At 61.2% G+C, this 27,471-nt stretch overlaps 1 protein-coding gene across 1 annotated transcript; it reads left to right on the forward strand.

The window, feature by feature from the left end:
• Positions 1 to 537: 537 nt before the first annotated feature.
• FADS2 (fatty acid desaturase 2) lies at positions 538 to 26,430 on the forward strand. The gene is made up of 12 exons (XM_055141040.1): positions 538 to 847; positions 10,841 to 10,951; positions 13,297 to 13,494; positions 13,603 to 13,704; positions 17,386 to 17,511; positions 21,025 to 21,085; positions 21,394 to 21,470; positions 24,771 to 24,868; positions 24,947 to 25,043; positions 25,134 to 25,213; positions 25,358 to 25,483; positions 25,611 to 26,430. The coding sequence occupies exons 1-12, from the start codon at positions 641 to 643 to the stop codon at positions 25,660 to 25,662; spliced, it is 1,335 nt and encodes a 444-aa protein (XP_054997015.1). The 5' UTR covers positions 538 to 640; the 3' UTR covers positions 25,663 to 26,430.
• The last annotated feature ends 1,041 nt before the right edge of the window (positions 26,431 to 27,471 follow it).

The raw sequence follows: 27,471 nt of genomic DNA on the forward strand, positions 1-27,471 counted from the left end.
AGCCCCGGGAGTGCGCGCGAGGCGTGGGGGGTCGCCGGCTCCGCCCCGCGCCCTGGGCCGGCTGGGGGGCGGGGAGCGAGGCGGGAGGAGGTGGGACACGTCGGCGGCCTGGCGCTGGGGCCCGGCCCGGGCGGGGACGGGAGGGGGGCGGGGGTGTGGGGGCCGGGACCGCCGCGGCGGCCCGCCGGCCTTCGAAAGATCGTCCCGGGCCAATGGCAGGCGGGGCGCGGCGCGCGGATTGGTGCGGACGCTCTGCTGATCGCGGGGGAAGCCCGGCCGGCGCGGAGCGCGGGAGGATGCGGAGCCGGCGGCGGGGGGAGCCGCGGGGGCGGGCGGGGGAGGCTGCCCGCGGCCGCTCACTGGAGGCGAAAGTCCAGGGCGGGCTCGGGGGGCGGAGGGAGGGGCGGGGGCAGGGCCGGGCTTGGGGGCGCGGGGAAGCGGGGCGGTCGGCGCGGCGAGGGCCGGGATCCTCCGGGGCGTGGGGGAGCGGGCGGGGGGAGGGGGCGCGGTGGGAGGAGGAGGGGGAGGAGGAGGAGGAGGAGGGAGAGAAGACAAAAGCTCCAAGCGAGGAGGGCTAGGGCCGCACACGACTGCGGCGACTCGGGCAGGCCGCAGCGCAGCGGGCTTCGGGGCCGGCAGCATGGGCAAAGGGGGCAACCAGGGCGAGGGGGCGGCCGAGCGCGAGGCGCCCATGCCCACCTTCCGCTGGGAAGAGATTCAGAAGCACAACCTGCGCGCCGACAGGTGGCTGGTCATCGACCGCAAGGTCTACAACGTCACCAAGTGGTCCCTCCGGCACCCGGGGGGCCAGCGGGTCCTCGGGCACTACGCAGGGGAAGATGCCACGGTAAGGGTCTCGGGTGTACGTGGGGGGGTGCACCCCCGCCACCACCAGCCTCGGTTTGCGGCGGGGCAGTTCCGAGTCCGAGAGGTCCCCAGGCACCGCACGGATCCGACCCCCCGATCCTTCCACCCCGACCGACCCCCCGCCAGCGCTGCTTGGAGCTGGGGACTGCAGGAAAGGTGTTTCCCAGGCTCTCGTGGACCCCCACCCCCCTACCCACGACCCCCAGTCTCCGCCCTCTGGGACTGCAGCGCCAACTCGACGGTGTGTGTTGGCGCGCGGGGGGTCCCGGCGCCGGGACTCCGGGGTGAGCGCGCGCACCGGCCCGCCCGCGCCCGCGCCCTCCGCGCTCGGCGGCCGGGGGCCAGGGACTCCCCCAGGGGGCGCTCGGGACCCGGGGCTTCGGTGCCCCCAGCGTGGAAGATGGCCGCCCCGGGCAGCGGCGGGCGGGCGGGCGGGGACGGAGAGCCGGGGGTCGCCAGGATACCCCGCTACCCCTCACCCCACCCTACACCCCCCCTCCGCCTTGGGGACTGGCGAGGCCCCAAGTGAACCGGGTGCATTTCGCCTCCCTCTGCTGGCGTGGCCGCAGGTCCCGCTTGGACCCGAGGTTACTCTGGGACGTCCCACTCAATGGGCTTCTGTTCCTAAGCGCTGCCAGGAATGCCCTTGCCGCCTTGGCACGGCACGGTGGGGGCGCCGCGGCCCTCGCAGCCAGCCCCCACCCCACCCCCCAGACTGGCCCCAGACCTGTAGCGCTGTGCTACCATGGCACCCGACTCCACGTCTTCCAACCTTGCATTGAAAAAGTGCCACGGATGCCCCAACTCCAGCGGGGAGGGAGGGTGTGAGGGTGAGCTGGGAACCGGGCTGGGGCAGGGGAGAGGGGAGAGGGGCTCCCGCCCTCCCAGGAGCCGGATGCTCCCACCAGCCCTAGCCAGCCAGGGGAGCCAACTTCCAGGCCCGCATGGCGAGCGGGGTTCTCAGCGCCTCCCTGCGCTGGGATGGTAACCCCGGAGTGGGGTGCAGGCGTTCCCCTGTTCCAACTCTGCGGGGCAGGGGGCGGGGCAGAATTTCCCTCGGACCTTTGCACTGTTGCACAAGGGAGACTGGGGGTGGCTTTGGGACCCCTGGTGGCGGACCTTCCACTCTTCCATGTGGCCAGCAGTCTCTTCCTGATCCCGGAGGTAAATTCTAGAAAGATTCCCCCCACTCCAGCATGGACCCGCACGGCACAAGTTTTCCTGGCAGGAAAAAAGTTCCCTGTGCAGGATGGGTCGGATCATTCTGATCTGGTTCAATAAACGCATCGTTTCCCTCCCCCCTTATGCTGGAGAAACGTCTCTTCCCGTGTGGTAGAGCTGCCAGCCAGCCCTGGGTCCCCGCCTCGGTTGCTGCTCTCAGACAGGTGGGACCAAGCCAGACAAGGGGTGGGGAGTGGGGGGGGGAGGGGGTCCAATCCTGGAGGCCAAGCAAGGGGTGAGTCGGACTGGGGAGGCGAGCGCCCCGTCCTCGCCTGCGGAAATAAGGCAGTGAAAAGGAACGGGTTCGGTCTGCGCCAGCCTTAGGATAGCAGAATGTGAAGAGAACCCCCCGGCTCCCCCACGCGTGCCTCTTGGGGCAACACCGGGTGGGGTGCAGCCGAGGGTCCTGTCCAAGCAACTGTCCATGGGTCCGCTGTCCCGTGCACGCCAACCCGGAATGAGACCACGGGAGATGGGGAGAGAGTGTGGAAAGGGATCTAAGGACCGTGTTTTTTGGGGGGAGGAGCCACAGGGGGCGCCCCCCACTCCCGAGCGCCTTCCTGCAGCAGCTAAGGGGGATGTAGGGCTCCTGTGAGTTCCTGTTTCTGGAGGAAATTGCTCAGAGCCCAGCCAGCCTCTTCCCGGCCCTGCTGGGGCCACCCAGTGTCCCTGTCTGTGTATGGCTCAGCACCTAAGGGCGTCAGGCTTAGACCTGCTCCTGCTCTCCCTCCCCGGAGTCCGTCCCCACCACGTCCCGTCCTCCACACGCCCCCCCCCCCAGGATCTTGTCCCTCCGTGCCCCTGGGGTGTCTCCGGTCTTTGCGTGCTTGGTCGGTGCTGTCCCATGCACGGCCGTCCCGTGCCTGCACGCTCATACTTGCTTGGCAGCCACAATCCTCTGCAAGCTGGACCAGGGGTGGCTCTGAGCGAGGCCCTGGGCGGAAAATGGGGGGGGGGGGCAGCGGTGGCTGGAGCGACAGTCCAGCAAGGAGGATATTTGCTATGCACGCAGTCGACCCGGGTTCGATCCCCAGCATCCCATAGGGTCCCTGGAGCTCCGCCAGGAGTAATTCCGGAGTGCAGAGCCAGGAGTGACCACTGAGCATCGCCGGCTGTGGCCCCCAAAGCAGAATAAAATAAATTGCAGGCAGCATCTTGCCCCCCTCTCCCTCTCCCTCTCCCTCCCTCCCATTCCCTTACTACCCCTGGCCCCACTCCCCGGGCCTCAGAAATTTCTGCACCTTTTCCTCCTTGAAGCCAGGGAGGGTCGGTTTGTTCCAGCTTTATAGCCTCCTCCCTGCTTTATAGACTCCGGGCACAAGCTTGCTGTGGTCCATGGCTGGCTCCTTCACACGGGGCCCAGCCCTGGGACCGAGCAGCCCTCCTGCTGACGTCTTAGAGCCTTCCCCTCCAGGCCCACCCTCCCCTAAGTGTGTGTGTGTGTGTGTGTGTGTGTGTGTGTGTGTGTGAGAGAGAGAGAGACCGTCCGTCCGTCCGTCCGACTCTGAGCCCTGCACCTCCTAGTCTTAGCCTGTGTGTGTGTGTGTGTGTGTGTGTGTGTCCTTCCGTCAGTCCGACTCTGAGCCCTGCACCTCCTAGTCTTAGCCTCTCTGTGTGTGTGTGTGTGTGTGTGTGTGTGTGTGTGTGTGTGTGTGTGTCCCTCCGTCCCTCCGTTCCTCCGACTCTGAGCCCGGCACCTCCGAGTCTTAGCCTCCGGCTCAGGCTTTCTGCTCGGGCCCGCGGGAACTTGGAGACAGGCAAGGGTGGAGCTGACAGAGGAACTCAACAGGCCGTGCCCCGCGGCGCTCAGGGCTGGCTCCTTGGCAGGGCTTAGGGACCAGATGCAGTGCCTGGGGTCAAACCTGGGTCAGGCGTATCTTCCCAGATTTTTTTTTTTTCTTTTTGGGTCACACCCGGCGATGCACAGGGGTTCCTCCTGGCTCTGCACTCAGGAATTACTCCTGGCAGTGCTCGGGGCATGTTCTTTGTCCAGTCTAAGGTTTGATTCCCCCCCCCCCCTTGTGCATGTGTGGGTTGCTACAAACTGAAACCAAGGGCTTCATGCTCCCCAGACAGATGCTCCACCACTCAGCTACACTCCCTCTGTGTGTGTGTGTGTGTGTGTGTGTGTGTGTGTGTGTGTGTGTGTGTGTACACGATGCTCAGGGCTTACTCCTGGGTCTATGCCCAGGGATCACGCACGCCTGGGGCGGCTCGAACCCAGGTCGGCCATGTGCAAGGCGAGCGCCCTACCTGCTGTATCGTTGCTCCGGCCTCCCGTGCCCTGTTGACAAAGGAAGTTGTCAACCCCTGCGGCCCGCTGGGTACAGCCCCCAGGGCACCTTCCTGGCTCTGAGACCCAGAGCGTGTTTCTTATTTTCCTTCGCAGGAGTCGGGTGTGGTACCACATCCTGGGCAGGATAAGCCTTGGCTTGCCGCAGGGGCACCACCGTCACCGTTGGTGACCCGCCGGGCCCTGTTGCCCCCTTTACGGGCAGGGCCCTGGGGTCCTGCCTCCTTTGTTCTACCCTCCAGGCCCTTCTTTCGCAGTTTCCAGGGTTGCGTTGCACACCCGAGGCCTCTGGGACCCCACAGGCAGGGAGACGAAGAGGGGTCAGCCGAGACTCATCCTGGCAGGGGCCTTGGCACACAGGAAGTGCCGCGGAGACCCCGCCCCCTCTTAGTCCTGGAGTGTGATGGGAAAGGGCGGCAGTGTCCCCCCACCCCCCCTTGCTGTCTCGCCAGCTTCTACCCAAGCAGAGGTGGATCTGGGGTGCCAGGAGTGTCTCCTGATTAGGAGGAAGTGACAGAGGTGCCCACGGAGTGTGTGTGTGTGGCGGGGGGCGGGGGAGGGACGTGGCCTTTCCTCGTGCTGGGGGAGATCATGGCTGGTGGTGGGCCAGACACGGGTGGAGAAAGCCGGGCCGTGTCGGGAGGAGCGGGTTTGATTCCCAGGCACCCCATGGGGTGCCCTGAGTGAGCAACCGCCAGGAATAACCCCAAGCATCGCCGGGCATGGCCGCCCAACTGAAGGAAACTTGGAAAGAGGGCTGCCGTCCAGAGAAGGGGCAGGACCTCGGGATCCTATTTCCAAAGGGTGGGGGGCCGGGGTGCAGGAAGTGGAGAGCTGTGGCCAGAGTAGCTGGACAGGAAGCTGTGTACCCCTCTCCTTATCTCCATTGCTCAGCTTCTCTGAGTCTGCAGGAGTGTGCCGGGTTGAGGGGGGGTCCCCCCAAGGGTGGCCTGGTGAGGTGCCGGCACCTTCCCAGGTTTGTTAGCTCCCTGTAAGCTAGAGCGGGGCTCTGGGGTTTTCTAAACCACCAGGGCCCCGGGCTGGAGCGATAGCACAGCAGGGAGGGCGTTTGCCTTGCATGAGGCCGACCCAGGTTCGATTCCCAGCATCCCATAGGGTCCCCTGAGCACTGCCAGGGGTCATTCCTGAGTGCAGAGCCAGGAGTGACCCCTATGCATCACCGGGTGTGACCCCCCCCCAAAAAAAAGAAAACACCAGGACCCTTCCTGGCTGCAGGGAAGTGAAGCCCAGAACCTTCTTGACGTGCCCAAGGGGCTGGAGAGGTAGTACAGCAGGCAGGTACTTGCTTTGCACATGGTTGACCTGGGTTCGGCATCTCCTATGGTCCCTTGTGCCCTACTGGGTGGGAATGATTCCTGAGCACAGAGCCAGGAGTAAGCCCTGAGCACCACCGGCTGTGGCCCTAAAACAAAACAAGAGGCTCAACCTCCAGGGATCTCCTGGTGCAAAACACGTACACACATGCACACACATGCACACACAGAGACCCCGGTAGTTTGCCTCTGATTAGCTTATCAGGCGGTTCTGCCCAGGAAGCTGCTTTATCAAGGTTCTCCAGGGCCTGGGGGTTTAAGAACCAGTGAAAAGGCCCTTAAGCCGCTTAGTGGACCCCCCAGGCCTCTGAGCACAGGGGCTGGGAGCTGCACTTTGCAGAGGAGACTGACCTGGGGCCGCCTGCATGGGCAGGCTTAGCACTGGACTGGACCCTCCTTGCCCTCCAGGGCCCCTCATGTGACTTAGACACTGCCCCTGACAGGCCCCGCTGTGTCCCCGCTGTGTCCTGTTCCTAGGGAGTGACTAGCAGTTTCAAAGGAGGGATCACAAAGCTCTGTCACCCCAAAGTAAAAATGGAGTCCCAGGAATTTTTTTTTTCTTTTTCTTTCTTTCTTTCTTTTTCTTTTTCTTTTCTTGAGTCACACGGGAAGATGCCCAGGGGTGACTCCTGGCTCTGCACTCAGGAATGACCCCTGGGGGTGCTGGGGGGACCCTATGGGATGCTGGGAATCGAGCCCAGGCTGGCTGTGTGCAAGGCAAACACCCTCCCCGCTGTGCTGTCGCTCCAGCCCGAGTCCCGGGAGCCGTGAAGGCAGCGGTTTGTTCGAATCTGCACCCCCCCACGGCGACCCCATACTGAGGAAATGGCCAGCTCTGAAGGAGACAACACCTTCATTTTTTCTGAAAGGGGTGTTGGGGGGGACACAGGGCTATTCCTGATGGTGCTGGGGAAGTATGTGCAGGACGGGGGTGTGGGACTGGGGTCAGCAGTTTTCAGGGCAGGCACCTGCCCACTCATGCCTTCCCACTCAGTATCCCATGAACATTAGGGACTAAAAGAATGTGCAGAAAAAGGAAATCTCTCATGGACTCCAGTTTTTCCCCTACAAAAAAAAAAAAAGGAAAAAATAATTTTTTTTTTTTGGGTCACACCCAGCGATGCACAGGGGTTACTCCTGGCTCATGCACTCAGGAATCACTCCTGGCGGTGCTTGGGGAACCATATAGGATGCCCGGGATTGAACCCAGGTCGGCCGCATGCAAGGCAAACACCCTCCCCGCTGTGCTATCATTCCGGCTCCAAAATAAGATTTCTTTTGGCAGGGAGCAGCCTCCCTCTTTGGGGAGGGGGGGGAGTTTGGGTCACAACCGGCAGTTTGCTCGGAGCTTACACTCCTGGCTCTGTGCTCGGGGATCAAACCCAGGCTGGCTGTGGATTGGGCAGGCGCCCTCCCCGCTGCACCATCGGCTCCAGCCCAGGAAACAGCCAATTTGGACCCGGAAATGGAAGAAAATCTGGGGGGAGGTGGGAGGGATGCTGGGAACACTGGGGGTGGGGAATGGGCACTGGTGGAGGGATGGGTGCTCAATCATTGTGTGACATAAGTGCGAAAGTTTGTAAGTCTGTCGCTACCTCACGGTGATTCATTTAAAAATTTTTTTAAAAAAGAAAGAAATGGATAAAAATCTAATGGAAGGTTTGAAATGGCCCCAGAGAAGTCTAGAACAATGATCTTTGTCCTACTCCCCCCCACCTTCCCCTCCGCCCCCCCCCCCTCAGACCCAAAAGATAAGGGCGGTTTAGTGGTTTAGTCGGTTTGTTCTTTCTGTGTTTAGCTTCCTAGATAAGATAAGGCTGCCTCCGGGACCAGCTGTGAGCCAGCTGTGAACCTCCAATCCACCCTGTCTTCTCTGCTCTTTCCTTTCTCGCCATGGGGAGGGCTGAGTCCACCATCCTCTAGCCTGCCCACCTGGTTCCTATAAAGCTCTTTCTTTACTATTTTTAATTTTTTTTTGGGGTCACACCCAGCAACGCGCTCAGGGGTCACTCCTGGCTCTGCACTCAGGAATTACCCCTGGCCGTGCTCAGGGGACCATATGGGATACTGGGAATCGAACCCCTGTCGGCCGCTTGCAAGGCAAACGCCCTACCCGCTGTGCTATCACTCCAGCCCCCTAATTTAAAAAAAAAAAAAAACTTTATAAAGCTCTTTATTTATTTATTTATTTATTTATTTATTTATTTATTTATTTATTTATTTTGCCTTTTGGGTCACACCCGGCGATGCACAGGGGTTACTCCTGGCTCTGCACTCAGGAATCACTCCTGGCGGTGCTCGGGGGACCCTGTGGTATGCTGGGGATCGAACCCGGGTCGGCCGTGTGCAAGGCAAACGCCCTCCCTACTGGACTATTGCTCTGGCCCTATAAAGCTCTTTCTTGACTTACTCCCCCTCAAAAAAAAGAAAAAAAAAACAAGACCTGTCCACATGGTACCCATAAAACTTTCTCATCAAAAACTAAAAAACAAAAATCACCCTGCCCATAAAACTCTCCACTCAACTGAAAAAAAGAGAGAGAGAGAAATCCCCCCTGGCTACATGACACCCATAAAAGCTCTTTCTCAATTTATCCAAAACCAAAAAAAAAAAAGAAAAAAATCCCCACGGTCTCTTAGTTCAGTTGGCTATAATTGGAGTGGTGGGTGGTCACTTTCCTCTGCACCGTGGTGCTTTGCTCAGGCTGTGTTTTGTTGGTGACTGGGTCCAGGAAATGGGGACACTTGGCAATGAACCTGGAGGGGTGGTGATAGTTAATTATCCAGATTTCATCTACTTTCCCCTTCGTACAAAACTCAGGGGCTGGAGAGATAGTACAGTGGGGAAGATGCTTGCCTGGCACGCAGCTGACCTAGGTTCAATCCCTAGCACCCCATAGGATTCCCGGCGCACCGCCAGGAGGGAGTGATCCCTGGGCATCACCAGCTGGGACCCCCAAAGCCAAAACAAAACCAAAAACTCCTCCAGCTTCTCCGGCCATTGTCAGCAATGTGCGGCCTGAGCCAAGACCCGCGGGGCTGGGGCATTTCAGCATATTTCCATCTTCCTCTTGTGATTTTCTTTCAAGGAATGAGATAAAAATACTCTGATTTTAAAAAAATGCTCTTGGGAGCTGGAGTGATAGCACAGTGGGGAGGGCGTTTGCCTTGCACGTGGCTGACCGGGGTTCGATTCCCAGCATCCCATATGGTCCCCTGAACACCGCCAGGAGTAATTCCTGAGTGCAGAGCCAGGAGTGACCCCTGTGCATCGCCGGGTATGACCCAAAAAGCAAAAAAAAAAAGTGCTCATAAAAATTCTGAGCCCGAGAGGTGGCACTGTGGGTAGAGGGTTTGCCTAGCGTGTGGCCGTGCCAGGTTTGAGCCCTTCCACCACCATTATCCCAAGCACCGCCAGGAGTGATCCCTGAGTGCAGAGCCAGCAGGAAGCCCTGAGCACTGCCCCCCACAAAAAAGTCTTTTTTTTTTTTTTTTGGCTTTTTGCTCCTGGCTCTGCACTCAGGAATTACTCCTGGTGGTGCTCGGGGGACCATATGGAATGCTGGGAATCGAACCTGGGTCAGCCACATGCAAGGCAAATGCCCTACCTGCTGTGCTATCACTCCAGCCCCAAAAACTCATATCTTAAGGTTGCCTCATCATCATATTTCCCCTCTTGTGAACAGGAACTTCTGACATACACTCAGTACCTCTGATGCCCCTAAGAGAGGTCTTGGGGGCTGGAGAGAGAGTACAGTGGGTAAGGCGCTTGCCTTGCGTGAGGCGGGCCTTGGCTCCATTCCTGAGCACAGAGCCAGGAGTCCGTTCTTGAACACCGCCGGACGTGGCCCAGACTCCCTCCCCGAGAGAAAAAGGGATATTTGGTCCTGAGGAAGAGTACAGGGGCTAAGGCATACGGTACAGCCTTGCACAGCTGACCCTCATTTCATTCTAGGCAGGGCATAGCCCCCTGAACGCTGCCAGGAGTGATCCTGACAAATGTAGCCCAACTCCCCCCAACCCACCCCCAGCGGGGTGGGGGAAAAAAAAATCAGTAATGGCTTGGTTCCTGGGAGGTGAGGTCACCTAAAACCTAGGTCTTATCATCCTTACCCCGGGAAGGAGGTCAAGTTGGAAGCTACAGAGGCTGTTTCTGGGGACCGTGTAAGTCATGGTGGTGGCCCAGGGGACAAACGTCCTGGCACTTAGAAGAGCAGCTCCCCGTGCAAATATCCTTTTGCATATTCGATATGCAAAAAAAAAAAAAAAACATTAACAACAAGCCTCAAGATGGAGATGTTACTGGTGCCCGCTCGAGCAAATCGATGAGCAACGGGATGACAGTGACAGTGACACTTGATGGACATTTTTACTTTTGTTTTCCCCCCAAGTGAATAACTACAGTTGAGAGTAGAGCCCACTGAACAAAAATGTGACCAACTAACTCAAGTACCTGGCTGGAGGAGGTGGATTTTGGAAAAAAAAAAAATTGGGCTGGAGAGATAGCACAGCGGGTAGGGCGTTTGCCTTGCACGCCGCCGACCCGGGTTCGATTCCCAGCATCCCATATGGTCCCCTGAGCACTGCCAGGGGTGGTTCCTGAGTGCAGAGCCAGGAGTAACCCCTGTGCATCGCCAGGTGTGACCCAAAAAGCAAAAAAAAAAAAAAAAAATGACTTTGGGGCAGCTGGCACGTTAGCACGCGGCAGACCAGCACCCCAAAGGGCGCCCTAGGCACTGACGGCTGTGCCCCCCTGAAAAAGAGACAGACAGAGAGACAGAGAGCGCGAGATGGTTTCCCAACACACGGGCCATGCTTTGTGGTTGTGCAGCCACGGCGGACGCGCCAGGTGGCCACGTGCCTGTGTGCCGCGTGGGTGGGTGGTGGGAGTGTCCCCCTGGGGCGGCGCTTCCCTCCAGGGGCCTGCACCCCCGTGGTGAGTGGTGTGCGCAGACCTGGGCTCAGCATCAAGGGGCTGGTTGCCACCCGGGGGTTGGGGGTGTGGGGGGAGGGCACAGTTTTGGCTGCCGCCCCCGCCCTGCGCGGGGGAGTGGGGGGCGGTGCTGAGGTCAGGACTTGGGCTCGGAGTCCCCCATTCGCCGCTTTCCCCCTGCCCGCGCCCCCAGGACGCCTTCCACGCCTTTCACCCGGACATGGACTTGGTGAGGAAGTTCTTGAAGCCTCTGCTCATCGGGGAGCTGGCGGCCGACGAGCCCAGCCAGGACCGCGGCAAGAACGTGAGGACCCCGGGCCCTGCGGGGGGCGGGGAGGGGCGGGGTGGGGGGGCCCAGCCCTGACGTCTGCGGGCCACGGCCCCAGGATGCCTCATTCACTCCCCCCAGGCTGGTACAGCCTCTCCCCCATGGAAGCCGCAGTGGTCTGATATGTGTGTGTGTGTGTGTGTGTCTTTTTTTTTTCTTTTTCCTTTTTGGGTCACACCCGGCGATGCACAGGGGTTACTCCTGGCTCTGCACTCAGGAATTACCCCTGGCGGTGCTCAGGGGACCCTATGGGATGCTGGGAATCGAACCCGGGTCGACTGTGTGCAAGGCAAATGCCCTCCCCGCTGTGCTATCGCTCCAGCCCCTGGTGTGTGTGTGTGTGTGTGTGTGTGTGTGTGTGTCTGTCTGTCTGTCTGTCTGTCTGTCTCTGTCTCTCTGTCTCTCTGTCTTAGACTCACCTCCGGACCCCCAGGAGACGGCGTTTGCCCCCAGGCCCCACCCACCTCTTACCCCTTCCTCCTCCTGCAGCCTCCCCCCCTCCCGCCCCCTCCCTGGCCAGCCTTACCGCCCTCCCGCAGCACCCACCCACCCGTGAAACGGACTGGGCTTCTGCCACCGCATACAGCCGGCAGCCCCGCTGCCCATCCTGGCGCCCCCCAGCCCCCACCCCATCACAGCTGCTCCCACCTCCGGGAGCCCAGGGCTTTGTGTGTTGCCCACCATCCCCCGCCCCCTCACTCTGAGGACAAGAGGTACCATGGCAGGGGGGATTCCCTCTCGGCCTCAGTTGCCATATGCACCCCTATTTTCATGTTTCTGAGCACAGTGATCACCCACGTGTGGCATCGCCCCAAACTAAAAGTCTACCCTGGGCTGGAGCGATAGCACAGCCGGTAGGGCGTTTGTTTGCCTTGCATGCAGCCGACCCACCCGGGTTCGATCCCGGGCATCCCATAGAGTCCCCCAGTACCGCCAGGAGTAATTCCTGAGTAGTGCTGGGTGTGACCCAAAAAGCAAATAAATAAATAAAATAAAATAAAATAAAATAGAACTCTGCCCCACCCCTCACCCCAGACACACACACACACACACACACACACACACACACACAAACACACATCTGTGAACACAGCTCTGCACCATCTCGGCACCTCCTTGAGTGAAACCAGGCCGTGTCCGAGCTCAGCCCTGACTCCAGCCCACTTGGCGACCCGTGTCTGCACTCCATCCATGTGTGACCTGGGTCACTACTTCCTTTCTTTTTTTTTTTTTTTTTTTTTTTTGCTGATGGGGGTGTGGGGAGCTTCTGGGGGACCAGTGGGGCCACACCCACAGTACTCGGGCACGTTACGAGATGCTGGAGTCCAAACCCAGGGCCTCAAGCAGGCTAGACCCAGGCCAGAGCCTTAGCACAGGAGGGAGTGCGTTGGCCTTTTTGCACGCGACTGACCCAGGTTCAGTTCCCGGCACCCCACAGGATTGCTGAGCCCCACCAGGAGTGATCCCTGAGTGCAGAGCCAGGAGTAAGCCCTGGCCCAATAATTAAAAAAAATAAAATAGGGGCCAGAGCGATAGCACAGCGGGTAGGGCGTTTGCCTTGCACGCGGCCGACCCGGGTTTGATCCCCGGCATCCCATATGGTCCCCCAAGCACTGCCAGGAGTCATTCTTGAGTGCAAAGCCAGGAGTAACCCCTGTGCATTGCCATGTGTGACCCAAAAAGCAATAAATAAATAAATAAATAAATAAAATAAAATAAAATAAAAAAGCAAAAACCATGCAAGATCTGCGTCCGGCCACCCCGCCCATCCCTGGACAGACCTCGGGGCCTGGCCCCTTCCTTTGGGGCCTCGCTTCTGCCCCTGTTGCCCATCGAGGACGCGGAAGGGAACGTGGCTGCCTGGGAGGAGGTTTTGCCAGCAACAACTGCCTCCTCTCCGCCCTGAGCTGGCTGTGAACCGACCTGCCATTTCCGAGATGGTGCCCGATGCCCGAGAGGGCAGTGTGGGCACCCGCTGGCGTGGCCCGCTCTTGCTAGAGCTTTTATTTTAATTTTTTTTCTGTTTGGGTCACACCCAACGATGCTCAGGAGTTACTCTTGGCTCTGCACTCAGGAATATTACTCCTGGCGGTGCTCAGGAGACCCTATGGGATGCTGGGAGTCGAACCCGGGTCGGCCGCATGCAAGGCATTTAAATGCCCTGCCTGCTGTGCTATCGCTCCAGCCCCTTGCCAGAGCTTTTTTTTTTTTGGGGGGGGGGAAGCCATACCGTGGGTGTTGAGGGCACCGCTCGGGCCCCCTCCCCCCAGGCACCCCTGTTCCCCCAAAGGGCCCAGGCTCACCCTTGTCCCGTGTTGCAGTCTCAGATCACCGAGGACTTCCGGGCCCTGCTGCAGACGGCCAAGGACATGAACCTGTTCAAGAGCAACCACCTCTTCTTCCTGCTGCACCTCGGGCAGGTCTTGGTCCTGGAGGGCCTCGCCTGGCTCACCCTCCTCTACTTCGGCAACGGCTGGATCCCGACCCTCCTCTCGGCCGTCATCCTCGCTACCTCTCAGGTTAGGTGGGGTGCTCGCCGCCAGCCCCCCCACTCCCCCCACCTCCCGACCCCCGCCCTGGTGCCCAGGCAGGCGCCCGGGGCTGAGGCTGTGGTGCTCGACCCCCAGGCCCAGGCTGGATGGCTGCAGCACGACTACGGCCACTTGTCTGTCTACTCCAAGACCAGGTGGAATCACTTCCTGCACCAGTTCATCATCGGCCACCTGAAGGTACATCGCGGGGCAGCCGTCCCGCTCGGGACACTGTGCCGTGTCACCCTCCCTCCCTCCGTGCGGGGTGGGGCGGGGCCCTGAACAATCCTCCTTTTTATTTATTTATTTATTCATTCATTTATTTATTTATTTATTTATTTTTTGCTTTTTGGGTCACACCCAGCGATGCTCGGGGGTCACTCCTGGCTCTGCACTCAGGAATCACCCCTGGCCGTGCTCAGGGGACCATATGGGATGCTGGGAATCAAACCCAGGTCGGCCGCGTGCAAGGCAAACGCCCTACCCACTGTGCTATCGCTCCAGCCCCAATCCTCCTTTTTAATCTTTTCATTGGTGAGCCCTGCTCAGAGCTTCTACTCCTGGGTCTGTGCTCCGGGATCACTCCTAGCGGGTTCAGGGAACTGTACGGGGTGGGGTGAGGTGGGTCGGGGGATTGAACCTGGGTCCGCTGTGTAGACAGCAAGTGTCTGACCTGCTGCACTGTCCTTTTATTTTTTTTCTTTTTGGGTCACACCCAGCGATGCTCAGGGGTCACTTGTGGCTCTGCACTCAGGAATTAACTCCTGGCGTTGCTTGGGGGGTTGGGGGACCATATGGGATGCTGGGAATCGAACCCAGGTCTGCCGCGTACAAGGCGAATGCCCTACCCGCTGGACTATCGCTCCGGCCCTTGCACTGTCACTCCTGCCACACTGTCACAGCTTCTGCACCCCATCTCCGTGTCTCGGGGACCCCCCTCCAGTGTTCATGGGCTTCCTGCCCCCTGGTAGCTCGGGGGTGAGGGTTTACCTGGTTCCTTTCTTTTCCTTTGGGGTCCGGAAGAAGAGCTCTGTTAACGGGGCGCCTCCCCCGGGGTCTCTGAGCCATCCTGGGTCTCCCTGGCTCTTTTCCTGGGCAGAGGGTGGAAAACACAAATGAGGTTGACCGGGGCGAGATCTGCCGCCTTCCTGCTGCTTCTGCAGACGCTCCCCGCCCCCCCCCCCCACCACGTTCCAGGTCTTTCCTCCATCCGTATCTTCCTGAGAACCATTCTTCTTGTTGTTATTGTTTTGTTTTGGGGGCCACACCGAGCGATGCTCAGGGCTGACTCCTGGCTCTGTGCTCAGGGATCATTTCTGGAGGGCTCAGGGGAGGGCGGGGGACAGTGTGCAAAGCAGGTGCCCTCCCGGCTGTGTGTCTCCCCAGCCCCAGCCTGGGGACGGTGCTGGTTCTTAGAAATCCTTTCTCTACAGACCCCCGCAGGCCCCCTTGGGAAGTATATGGGGTGGGGGAGGCAGAACAAAGTAGGGGTTGTTCTCACGGTCTTTCAAGAAGGGGCCGCAAGCAGCAGGAGGAGGAGACGGAACGAGAGGGGTTGAGAGCTCAGAAGGGGGCTGGTGAGACATGGGTTGGAGTCTTGGGGCTGATCTAGGCTCCATGGTCCACCCCAAGCCACTGAGCTGAGAGTACGCTCCCAGCACTGCGGGGTGTGACTCAGAGAACAAAACACATTTAAGGGCCGGAGCGATAGGACAGCGGGGTGGGCGTTTGCTTTGCATGCTGCTTACCCGCCCGGGTTCGATCCCGGACATCCCATATGGTCCCTCGAGCACCACCAGGAGTAATTCCTGAGTGCAAAGCCAGGAGTAACCCCTGAGCATCGCCAAGTGTGACCCCAAAAAGCAAAACACAAGCAAACAAACAACAACAACAACAAAACCCACATTTAAATCTCTCTCCCGGGCTGGAGCGATAGCACAGCGGGTAGGGCGTTTGCCTTGCACGCGGCCGACCCGGGTTCAAATCCCAGCATCCCATATGGTCCCCTGAGCACCACCAGGAGTAATTCCTGAGTGTAGAACCAGGAGTAACCTCTGTGCATCGCCAGGTGTGACCCAAAAAGAAAAAAAAAAATCTCCCTCTCTCTCTCTCTCTCTCTCTCACACACACACACACACATACACACACACACACACACACACAGAGCATCCTCCCTGTGGATGAGGGACGGGGGTGGACTGGCCAGGGCCCTCATGCCCAGCAGAGAGGTCGGTGTTCTCGTTGCGTTGGTAAGTCAGTCCTGGGACCCGAGCCTCCTCCAGGAAGCTTTGTGTGCGGGGCCCAGCTGTCCCAGAGAGGCCCTGGGCCTCCAGATGTCCCTCCCTGGCCTGGGGAAAGCGTGGCATCAGGACTGAACTAGTCCCTCCTCGTGTTGACCCGCTCTTGAACTTGAGGCCAGTTCGCCGCAGGTGGTCGACCTCACCGGGGCCTGCCGAGGCCACAGAATCCGGTTTCTTTCCAGAATGCCGTGTGGATTTGTCCGTCAGTCACACTAGAGCATTCTGTTCCCAAACCCCCGCATTGCACGGCGTCCCACTTGCCATTCTAGGAGACTGGCACGCCGGGCTCGGGGCTGACGAATCAGGATTCTGGGAGGGCAGAAGGCTCCCAGCCAGAGGCTCCCCGCAGTGCTGGGACACCCCCCCCCCCCCCACCTTAGCAGAGCTCCCGGGAAAGGAGGATGGTCCCCGCCCAACCCACACCCACACCCCCATCCCTCCGGAGTTTGGCATCTGATTCCACACCAGGCTCTGCGGCTCTGCTGACCGTTGGCCCTGATGGCTATTGACGGTCCCCTCCTGCTTAGGGGGCCTGGGATCCCCCCAGAGCTGCTGCTGCTGCTGGAGCTCCTCCCGCCCGCAGCCTCCTGGTAATAACACATCTGTTCCACTCATGTAGGTTTGGGGGCCACCCCCAGCGGTGCTCAGGGATCATCCTTGCGGTGCTCCGGGGAGCACATTTGGTGTCAGGGACCGAACTGGGCTCAGCCATGTGCCCTGTCCTCTCTGTCTGGCCCCTACAGCCTGTTTCCAAAAGCGGCCCTCTTGTTCCTGGGTGGGTGGGCCCATCCCTGGGTGGGTGGGCCCATCCCTGGGTGGGTGGGCCCATCCCTGGGTGGGTGGGTCCATCCCTGGGTGGGTGGGCCCATCCCTGGGTGGGTGGGTCCATTCTGGTGAGTGGGTCCATCCCTGGGTGGGTGGGTCCATTCTGGTGAGTGGGTCCATCCCTGGGTGGGTGGGCCCATCCCTGGGTGGGTGGGTCCATTCCTGGGCACTCGGACCCAACCCCTGGCTACTGGACTCTCCATACCTGGCCGGGTGGACCCATTCCTGGGCAGGTGGGTCGGCTTCTGGCCGGGCGGGCCCGTCTCCCTGTTTCGGGGTTTTTTTGACTCTCGCTCGTGGGGACTCCCGGGAATGCTCGCGTTTGGGTCTGCTCCAGCTCTCATTTCTCATTTCTCCCCAGCCTGGAGTTTAGACTTAATGTATTTTACGCCTTTGCCAGTGACGCTGGGCCTGTAGTTTTCAGTTTAAACCGTGACACTTCCCTCTCCCACAGCCCCGCCCCGCCCACAGTCACAGGGGGGGTCCCCTGGCCTGGCGGGGGTCAGCGGAGCGCAGGGCCCCCTCCACAGGCTCCCCTCCTCCTCCCTCCTGGGGATTAGGCTGGGGGCTGGGGCACCTTTTGGCACCCTGGGCCCTGGTAGGGTCGTTTCTGGACTCTCGAACCCGAGACCGTGTGTGTGTGTATGTGTGTTTGGTGAGGAAGTGGGTGCTGGGTATGGCAGGTGCCAGGGCCACCTCGAGGCCCCTGCTGCCCGCTCACCTCTCCCCCCCTGCCCTAACCCCCCCCCCGCAGGGCGCCTCAGCGCACTGGTGGAACCACCGGCACTTCCAGCACCACGCCAAGCCCAACATCTTCCAGAAGGACCCCGACGTGAACATGCTGCACGTGTTCCTGCTGGGCGAGTGGCAGCCCGTCGAGGTAGGGGCCTTGGGGCGAGTTGGCAGGCGCAGCTGGGTCTGATGTGGACGCGGGAAACCTGTCCAGGGCGCCCTGAACTATTCAGGCCGAGTCTCTGCGGTGGCCTCCCCGCTCCCTGCCTCCACGCGCCCGTCCTCCCCGGTGGGGGAGGGGAGGGGGTGGAGAGATGGGGGTCACGGGCCAGCTGCCGGGGGCAGCTCCTTGCTCAGGCTCAGCTACGGTTGGTTGGAGAACGTCTCTCCTGCAGTTCACTTTCACTAGGGAAACGCATTTGTGGCACGTAGTGGTGCAGGAGCACACGTGTCAATAGTTCGGAAATTCATGTGTGACAGGTATTTGTTCGGAAATCGACAACATTGACTTTTTTTTTTTTTTTTTTTTGCCTTTTGGGTCACACCTGGCGATGCACAGGGGTCATTCCTGGCTCTGCACTCAGGAGTTACTCCTGGCGGTGCTCAGGGGACCCTATGGGATGCTGGGAATCGAACCCAGGTCGGCTGCATGCAAGGCAAATGCCCTACCCGCTGTGCTATTGCTCCAGCCCCGACAATTTTTTTTTTAAAAGAATGTATTCTGGTTTTGGGGTCCCACTCATGGCCAGTGATGCGCAGGGGTTACCCTTAGTCTGCACTCAGGAATCACTCCTGGTAGGGCTTAAGGAACCGTGTGGGATGCTGACGGTTGCTGCTGTACTTCTTCTCCAGGCCCCAGTAGTTTTGCAGTGCTCAGGAGTTACTCCTCGCTCTGCTCTCAGGGATCACTCCCGGCGGGCTCAGGAGACCATATGGGATGCCAGGAATGGAACCCAGACATCCGTGTGCAAAGCAAGCCATGCCCGCTGTCCTGTCCAAACATCCTGCCCACTATTCTATCTGAGCATCCTGCCTGCTGTCCTATCACTCAGATACATAGTTACAAAGTTGCTCCTGATTGGATTTCAGTGATACAGTGTTCCAACACCCTCCCTTCACCGCTGCAGTTTCCCACCACCAACGTCCCCAGTGTCACTCCCTCCCCCCCACTTTTCTCCTCTCTCTCAAACTGACCATCTCTGACCATCAGAAGTTGTGCCCCCAGCACCCACTCTCTGTCCCCTACAGGCCCCTGGGGACACCGCGCTGTAAGACCCTCCAGATCGTTTCGGTGACATTTTCAGAAACCTGCCCCTATTTCTTGTTGAGAAGCAAAATAAAGTAAATCAGATGTTTCCGTTCTGCCCTTTGCCCCTCACCAGGGACCTTGGGTGGGCGGTGCCGCCCCCTCCCCCGCTCTTTGGAAAGAGGAAAGGGAGAGCCTTGATTGGACGGCTTCTATGCCGGGGTTCCTATGGGGGATGGGAAGGGTGGATGGCGCCAGGCAGTGCTTGGGGGGCAAGAGGGTCTCTCCTCGCAGTTCTAGTTTTTTAAAAATTTTATTTTCATAAGGTTGTTCACATTAATTGATTACACTCAATATTTCAACACCAATCCCACCACCATGACACCTTCCCACCACCGTTATTTCAAATTTTCCCACCGCCGTTCCAGCCTGCCTGCCAGGGGCAGGTGCTAGATCCGTTCTTTTCAATTGCTCATTATGAATATCAGGAGAGCTTCTAGAATTTGAAAATTGTAAATGGTTGGGGTCCAGAGACAGTTCTGGGTGTGGGGAGAGCTAATCCATTTTGAGATTCATATGGGCGTCTCTGGATCAAGGCCGTTGATGCACTGACTCCTTGCGGGTTTTTTTTTTTTTTTTTTTTTTGGTTTTTTTGTTGTTTTTTTTCTTTTTGCGTCGCACCTGGCTGATGCACAGGGGTTACTCCTGGCTCTGCATTCAGGAATTACCCCTGGCGGTGCTCAGGGGATCCTATGGGATGCTGGGAATTGTACTCAGGTCGGCCACGTGCAAGGCAAACGCCCTACCCGCTGTGCTATCGCTCCAGCCCCTCCTTGCGGTTTTTATGCAACCGCCTGGTACCAGGGATCATACTGCATGGGAAGCCCGCGCTCCAGCCCTCTGACCCACATCTCAGCCTGATGAAAAAAAAAAAAATTCTCCCCCTGGGGCCAGAGAGATGATACAGTGGGTAGGGTGTTTGTCTTGCAACCTGGGTTCAATCCCCCGCACCACCAGGAGTGATCCCCGAGTGCAGAGCCAGCAGTAAGCCCTGAGCATCACTGGCTGTGACCCCTCCCTCCTCCCCCCCACCCCATAAAAATAATTATCCCCATATTTTAGTTTTTTGGGAAGCGTGATGAGTCACCGGGGGGTGGGGGTGAGAGGTGTGCGGTGAGGCCCCTAGTATTTGGAGCCTACCCCCAGGGAAAGCTGGCCCAGAAATCTGGGCTTTTCCACTGAGGTTTGTCACATCAGAGCTCAAGAGCTGAGCTTGGGGCCTTCGGAAGCCCCCGGGCCCGCTGGCTGCCGGGGAACAGCTGGTCAGCGGTCACTCTTGTGGCGTCCCAGCTGATCAAAGTGATCCCCTCAGCCTTCTGATAAGCAGAGACAAAAGCTCCGCTTTCCCGGCGGCCGTGTGGCAGGGCCTCCGCTGTCCTAACAGATGTCCCCGTGTCCCTGGCAACGGGGCCTCGCTCGGCCCCCGCCCTGCTGCACAGAGCCTTCTGCCCGGTGTGTGTGGGGGGCCCTTGTTGCCCCCCTTGTGTTTGTGGCTCCCCGGCCAGCAAGGACAAGAAGGACAAGGAACACTCTTGTCTTCCTCAGACATTTTGTTCCGAAGCTGACTACTCTGTGCCCTCGGCCTTGATCCAGGCCCCCGAGGTTTATCAAGAGCCCGAGTCCGTGCCAGGCAAAGGTCAGGGGTGGCGGGGGCCCCCCTCCCTCCTGCTGCCAGCCTTGGGCTTGTGGACGGGCGGCCCTGCTCAGAGCCAGCCCAGTGTGTGCTCCCACGGCTCCTTTAGGGGTGGGGGGGCCACACCCAGAGTGACTCAGGGTTTACTTCTGGCCACTCACCAGAGTGACCCCTGGCCATGCTCCGGGAACCAGAGAGGATGCCGGGGGTCGCACCAGGCTGAGCTGTGGGCGGGATATGTGTTGTAGCCCCCCTCCCCGGGTGGGGCCATCTCTCCTGTCCCACCATAGAGCAGCCCCTCCACCCACAGCCCGCCGTGGCCCCCCTCCCCAAGTCCCCACGGCCCCTCCCTCCAGAACTTTCATCTAGGACTGTGTGCTCAGCTGGGGTCAGCACCTGTGGGTTCAGGGGCTCCTCTTACCAGTCTGTGATCGGGCAGACCTTGGGGCTCAGTGAGAGGTGGGGTACAGGCCTGCTCCCCCCTCCCCCCCTGGCATTCTGGCAGGAACAGCATCTCCTGCTCCCAGCCCCGGGGGGTGGGGGGTGGGGGGGCACAGGTGGCCTCGGTCCTGGGTGAAAGGGAGGCAGGGAGGGGCCCAGCCCGGCCAGGCTGGCCTCCCACAGAGCCTCAGGGCTGGGGCAGGAGGAGAGGACCGGGTTCGAGTGGGCGTGTGGGGGTGGGGTCCGGAGGCGCCTGGCTCACAGTCTCCATCTCTCCTCAGTACGGCAAGAAGAAGCTGAAGTATCTGCCCTACAACCGCCAACATGAGTACTTCTTCCTCAGTGAGTGCTGGGGGTCTGCCAACGTCGGCACCCCTCACGCCCCCGTCGGTCGGGTGGGGCCACCGCCGCGCCCTGCACAGACCCCACCCCCCAACGGTGGGACGGAGGGGGATGGGATACTCCAGAGTCACCCCCGAACCCCGACTGGGTGTGGGGGGTGTCCCATCCTCACGGGGCCCGTCCCCCTCATCCCCGTGAGCACCGGCTCCCTCCGGGCCACCCGCCCCCGCGCGCCCCCTCTCCGCCCCCGCGCGGGTTTCCGGACACGTGGACGCGCCCCAGCGCCCGCCCGTCTCTCTCCGCTGCAGTCGGGCCCCCGCTGCTCATCCCCCTGTACTTCCAGTACCAGATCTTCACAACCATGATCACGCGCAGGGACTGGGGGGTGAGTCTCGGGCCGGGGGCGCGGGGGGCTGCGCTCGGCTGCGCTCGGCTAGGTCGGGGTGGGTGGGCCGCGGGCGGCTCCGGCTCCTCCCAACCTTACGCAGGGACACTCCGGTCCTGGGGGACGTCGGGATGGGGGTCCCGACGGTGCAGGGCCACCAGCCGCCCCTGCATGTCTGGTTTCACGTCCAAATGCCCCTTGCCGGGGCTGGAGCGATAGCACAGCGGGGAGGGCATTTGCCTTGCACGCGGCCGACCCGGGTTCGGTTCCCAGCATCCCATAGGGTCCCCTGAGCACCACCAGGGGTGATTCCTGAGTGCAGAGCCAGGAGTAACCCCTGTGCATCGCCGGGTGTGACCCAAAAAGAAAAAAAGACAAATGCCCCTTGCCTAAGGACGCAGGGTCAGGGCGGGGCGGGGGGGGGGGGGGGGGGGGCTCGGGGCGGGGCCGGGGGGGATACGCTCCAGCCCAGGGTGGCCGGTTTGGCAGCACCTGGGCGAGTCTTCTGCTTTGGGTGGGGGCTCCCTGAAGAGTGGTGGGCTTGCAGGCCTCCGAGGGGCTCCTCGGACACGTGGGGTGTGAGTGGGGGGGCCGAGAGGGTGGAGCCTGTCCCTGACTTTGTCCTGGGCGAGTTTCCCGGGCCGGAAGTGGGTGCCTCAGAGACTCCGTCAGTTCGGCTGCTGGGTGTGGGTGCGGGTGCGGGTTTGGACTGGGGCCTCCTGGGAGGCCACTCTTGGCCCCGTGCTGGGCACGCCCCTGTGTTTGGCATAGGGGAGAGGCCCGAGCCTTCCCCACGCCGAGCTGCAGCCTGCTGGGCTTCCCCTCCCACCCCTGCCTGTCCCTCTCCCTCCCCCTCTGCCCTCTGCCCTCTCCTCCTACCGCGTGGACATTTCTGGCCAGCCCCCTCTCAGCGCCTCCCGCCGGCCTTGACATTTGAAGGGCTTCCGAGTACTTTTATGGACTTGCCCTAAAAATAAGGCCTTTGGGGCCAGAGTGATGTGGCCACACAGGGCGGACTGGGGCTCCGGCCCTGGCACCCCCCTCGTAGTTGAGGGGGGCCCCCCAGAGTGCCCCCCCTCCGGCAAAAACATGACGTTCAGGCCACCCCTGCTGAGTGGACGCTCTGTGGTGACCCCTCAGCTCCCTGGACGCCCTGCCGGGTCCGGGCCAGGTGAACCCGTGTAGCCTCACTTCTAGGACGCGCTGTTTCCCGCGGGACATGCGTGTGCCAGGAACAGCCGGGCGCTGCCAGCCTGGCTCGGCTGTCGAGCCCCGGGGGTGTGTGTGGGGCCGGGGCCAGAGGCTGCGTGGTCGGGGTGAGCTCCGTGGAGGGAATTTGAGCCCGGGGCCGGCAGCTGCGGTGGCCACCCAGGCCCGCTGTGGGTGCGGGCGGGCGGGCGGGAGCTGGGGATATTTTAATCGGCTTTCATGACAAATGACTCTGGGCATGAATATTTCATTTATTTTTTCTCTCTCTCTGCTCCTTCCCCGAGGAACAAAGCCTCCAACGGGGGCAGCGGGGAAGGAAATCCAGATCTCCAAAGGCTCGGATGGCAGGGCCAGGAGGGAATATGATCGGCCCCTCAGCCCTCTGGGGCGCCCCGGGCCCTGCCCTGGCCCTGCTGGGCCTCTGTTTCCAGCGAGGCCGCTCCTGCCACCCCCCCGCCCCCCACCCCATGCGTGGTGCGGAGACTTGGGGCTCCCCGCACCCCTGCCTGTGCCCACACAGGCAAAGGCACACTCTGTCCTCTGAGTCAGCCGCCCGCGCGGTGGGCACCTGGGTGGGCAGTCGCAGGAAGAGAGTCGTGGTGGCCATGTGGCAGTGTCTAGAGACAGTGCTTTACGTGGAGGGAGGGAGGTTTGGGCCACACCTGGCGATGCTCGGGGCTTACTCCTGGCTCTGCGTCCGGGGGAGCTCCGGGGACAGACCCTCTGTGGCGCCGAGGGTCAAACCAGGGATCAGCTAATGCTCTGGTTCTGCCTCCAGCCCTGGGCAGGTCTGCAGGGTGTGTGTGTGGGGGGGGGGGGGGCTTCTGTCTAGCGGGCCTCTGGCCAGGCGGGTGGCACAGCAAGCCCAGGTCAGGCTACCCTGCCCCCCCCCCCCCGGGGATCAGGATTATCCACCCCGGCTGTGTGAGGGCCGAGCAACCCCCAAAGCATCTCAGGCTGAGCCCTGCAGACCCCGGACCCCGGCCCATCCTGGGGGGGCTGCCCTCTGCAAGGTCGCCCCTAAACAGCCCAGCTCTGCTGTTCGCCTCACACAGCTGTTCGCCTCACACCCGGGGGAGGTGGTAAGGCCCGCCTTGGACACGGCCCCCAGCCCTGCCCGCTGCTCTGCCCGTACACTCAGCAGAGCCGCTGGTGCCTGAAGTGTGTGTGGGGGGGGCGGGGGGGGGCGCGGGTACCACGCTGCAGCCTCTGCCCCTGAATCAGCCTGGAGTCTATCTCCTCACCAGCTGGGGGGCTGGGGGGGCTGCCTGGTTCAGGGGACCCTCCCATGCCCTGGTCATCTCCTGCCTGAGACGCTGAAATAGCCTGGTGTCTGCATCAACAGTTGGCAGGAAACTAGCAGGACCAGATGGGTGCATCTGTCCGAGCTCTTCCTGCCACCGCACAGGGGCCGGGGGGCGGGGGCAGGGCCTGCGGGCCAGTGGGGGCCCTCGTGGGCTGAGCCTGTGGGAATGTTGGGCACAGCCCTCCTCAGACTCACGTAGGCATCACACACACACACACATACACACAACCCACTGTACACACTGCCTTTCCACTGTGGACACAGACAAGCACACACACACACACACACCCCACCCACAATGCACACAGCCTTTCCACCATGCACGCGCGCGCACACACACACACACACAAATATCACACCCCCTCCCACCACACAGACACACTCGCCCAGCTGGGTCACAGTGGCTGGGGATCGGGGCCGTCTTGGAGCTCTGGGGATGGATCTGGCTCCAGGATGCCCGCCAGGAGCCGAGCCCACCCCGAGGGGCGTCATGGGGAGCAGGCGGGCGGGCGGGGGGCCGGCAGTGTGGGCTTAGTGGCACTCACTGGCCACGCCGTCCCACTGCAGGGCAGGAGGAACCCCCCGGGCAGGGCCAAAGGGCAGTTTGGGGACCTGGCACGTGTCAGGGCCACGTGTCGGTGGTCGCCGGTACCTTCAGAGACCCCCAGAGCCAGCCCCTGCCTTTCCAAGAGCACTGTAGCCTGCAGAGTGCCCGTGTGCCCACGGCTGCCCGCAGGTGCCCGGCAGCCGGCCTCATCCCGTCTCCCCCCCCCCCCCCCCCGCAGGACCTGGCCTGGTCCTTGAGCTACTACAGCCGCTTCATCCTCACCTACAGCCCCTTCTACGGCTACCTGGGGATCTTCCTGTTCCTCCTCTTCATCAGGTGCCAGCTTGGCCCCGGGAGGGCGGGCCGGGGCGGGCGGGGAGCCCCGGCAGGGAACTGAGCCGGCCGTGCCCGCAGGGTCCTGGAGAGCCACTGGTTCGTGTGGGTCACGCAGATGAACCACATCGTCATGGATGTCAACCGGGAGCTCTACCGGGACTGGTTCAGCAGCCAGGTGAGGCCTGGTGGCCGGGTGGGCAAGGACCGGCCAGGGGCCATGTGGTCATGGCACGAGGGCCACTCACCGTCCCACCGCCTCCCCTAGCTGGCAGCCACATGCAACGTGGAGCAGTCCTTCTTCAACGACTGGTTTAGCGGACACCTCAACTTCCAGATCGAGCACCAGTGAGTGCCCGGGGCTGGTTACAGGGGCGGGGGGAAGGGGGTGGTGCCCGGTCAGCCCTTCTCACGCCCTCCCTTGCCCTTCCCCCTCTCCAGGGACTTGCTCCCACCCGGAACTGACCGTCCCCCTCCCCGCTCTGTCCGCAGCCTGTTCCCCACCATGCCCCGCCACAACTTCCACAAGGTGGCCCCGCTGGTGAAGTCCCTGTGTGCCAAGCACGGCATCGACTACCAGGAGAAGCCGCTGCTCAGGGCCCTGCAGGACATTGTCAGGTGGGTGGCCTGGAGGCACAGTGGGGGAAAAGGGGGGGGGGTCGGGGCCCTCCCCGGGCGGGGTTGGAGGGGGCGGGGCTCTGGCCCACATTCCTGCGGGTCGCGCTGACTCGGCCCCTCTGCGCAGGTCCCTGAAGAAGTCGGGACAGCTGTGGCTGGACGCGTACCTCCACAAGTGAAGCCACAGCCGGGACGGGGGGCAGGGCAACAGCTGACCACACCAGGCTTGGTCCCATCCCCCCTTTTTTTCTCTCTCTTCCCGTCCCTTCTCCCCTCCTGCGCCTCGTCCCTCCCAGGGCCGACAGCCGCCGCGCCTGTGACGGCCCCTTACAGCCTCCCCAGGGCGCCCCTCCCCCCCCACTTCTCCCTCAGACACTCTGAGTGGGCCCGAGCAGGTGCCCCCCGGGACCCCTCCAGAGCCTGGGGCTCAGTGGCATCCCCCCCACTTCCCACCCCCGACGGCCGGGCGCACCCCTTCCTTCTCACTGCCTTCTGCACTCACACCTTTTTCTGGTTTGGTGACCTTTTCGCTGCAGCATCCCTCCTGGCGTCAGCTGGGCGGGTGCTGGGTGCTGGGCCTCTGACAATCTTACCTTCTGCCACCAGCAGGCTCGCCCGGGGCGGGGGTGTGGGGGTGGGGGCGAGGAAGTGACCCAGGGATGCTGGGGAAGGAAGTGGGGGGAGGGACGTGAAAAGACCCGGGGGCCGGGGGCCAGGGGCGCCTTGGGATCTAACCCCACTAATCCATTTGTAGCTTGGGCGGGGGCCCGGGAGGCAGGCTTGGGCAGGAGTTCTTCGGGTGACGGTGACTTGGGGGGGTCACAGTGAGACGACCGACCCCCCCCACCACCACCCTGGAGCTGGCCAGGACCTGACTTTAATTCTTTATCCCTCTGCTCCCCACCCCGCTGTTTTTTTTGGGAAATAAAGAAGTAATTTTATTCTCATGTCTTTGCTGAGCTTGTGTCTTGGTGCTGGGGGTGCAGCCCCCTGCATCCCCCTACCCCCCCCCGCCACTCCCCCCAGGCGCTACCCAGCACTCCTGGGCCATTCTCAGCATTGTCTGGGGGGCCTGGGGGGGCAGGGCTGGCCGAGCCCCGGTGTGTCCCAGGACTGGCTTTCAAGGGCAGGAGGTGCCCTGGCCTCCAGGGGGCTGTGCCCCAAAGACCACCCCTTCATGCTTGGCGATTTGGGGGTGGGGGCGTGCCCCGTCATGGCCCCATATCTCAGGCTTCTAAGTAGTGGCACAGCGGCTGGGCTGTGTGACGCTCAAACTTGTTTTGTTGGTGTTTGGGCGATGCTCGGGGCTTACTCCTGGCTCCGCACTCGGGAATCACTCCTGGGGGGGCTCGGAGGACCATATGGGGGTTGAACCCAGGTCGGCCGCTATGCAGGGCAAATGCCCGTCCCTCCGCCCCACACCACCCCCCAACTAGCTGCACTATCCCTTCAGCCCCTCAATCCTCAATGCCTCAACTTGGGGGAGGAGCAGGGGGTGGCCAGGGGCAGTTCTGTCACCTCGCAGAGGGAGGTTTCTACTGATACTTTGAACTCTGACAGAATGAGTAGTGCAACGCCTCCTTGAGAGGGTACACAAGTACTGCGATTGGTCTGAGCCCAGAAATAAGAGATCAGTTTGATTTAGAACTGTGGAAAAGAATTGCATCATGTGCATCAGAAAGGGGACTTGATCGGCTGGAGCAATAATAGCACAACGGGTAGTCCGTTTGCCTTGCACGGCCGACCTGGGTTCGATTCCCAGCATCCCATAGGGTCCCCTGAGCACCACCGGGGGTAATTCCTGAGTGTAGAGCCAGGAGTGACCCCTGTGCATCGCCGGGTGTGACTCAAAAAAAAGTAAAAAAAAAAAAAAAAGATGAGAAGCCTACCTTCATGATGACCTTTGAGGATGGGACAGGAACTAGAGGGCATTCTGGACGCAGGTGCCGATGTTACTACTCTTGCCTCTCATCGTTGACCTGTTGCTT

This window comes from Sorex araneus, chromosome 6, assembly GCF_027595985.1.
Source record: "Sorex araneus isolate mSorAra2 chromosome 6, mSorAra2.pri, whole genome shotgun sequence".
Classification (NCBI taxonomy): domain Eukaryota; kingdom Metazoa; phylum Chordata; class Mammalia; order Eulipotyphla; family Soricidae; genus Sorex; species Sorex araneus.

Bases quoted from the DNA above. Each gene is read 5' to 3' on its own strand.
- FADS2 (XM_055141040.1), top strand. From the start codon at position 641: ATGGGCAAAGGGGGCAACCAGGGCGAGGGGGCGGCCGAGCGCGAGGCG. The intron at 13,705-17,385 runs GTACATCGCGGG...CCCCCCCCGCAG, and splicing joins TCATCATCGGCCACCTGAAG to GGCGCCTCAGCGCACTGGTG. The intron at 25,214-25,357 runs GTGAGTGCCCGG...CTCTGTCCGCAG, and splicing joins AACTTCCAGATCGAGCACCA to CCTGTTCCCCACCATGCCCC.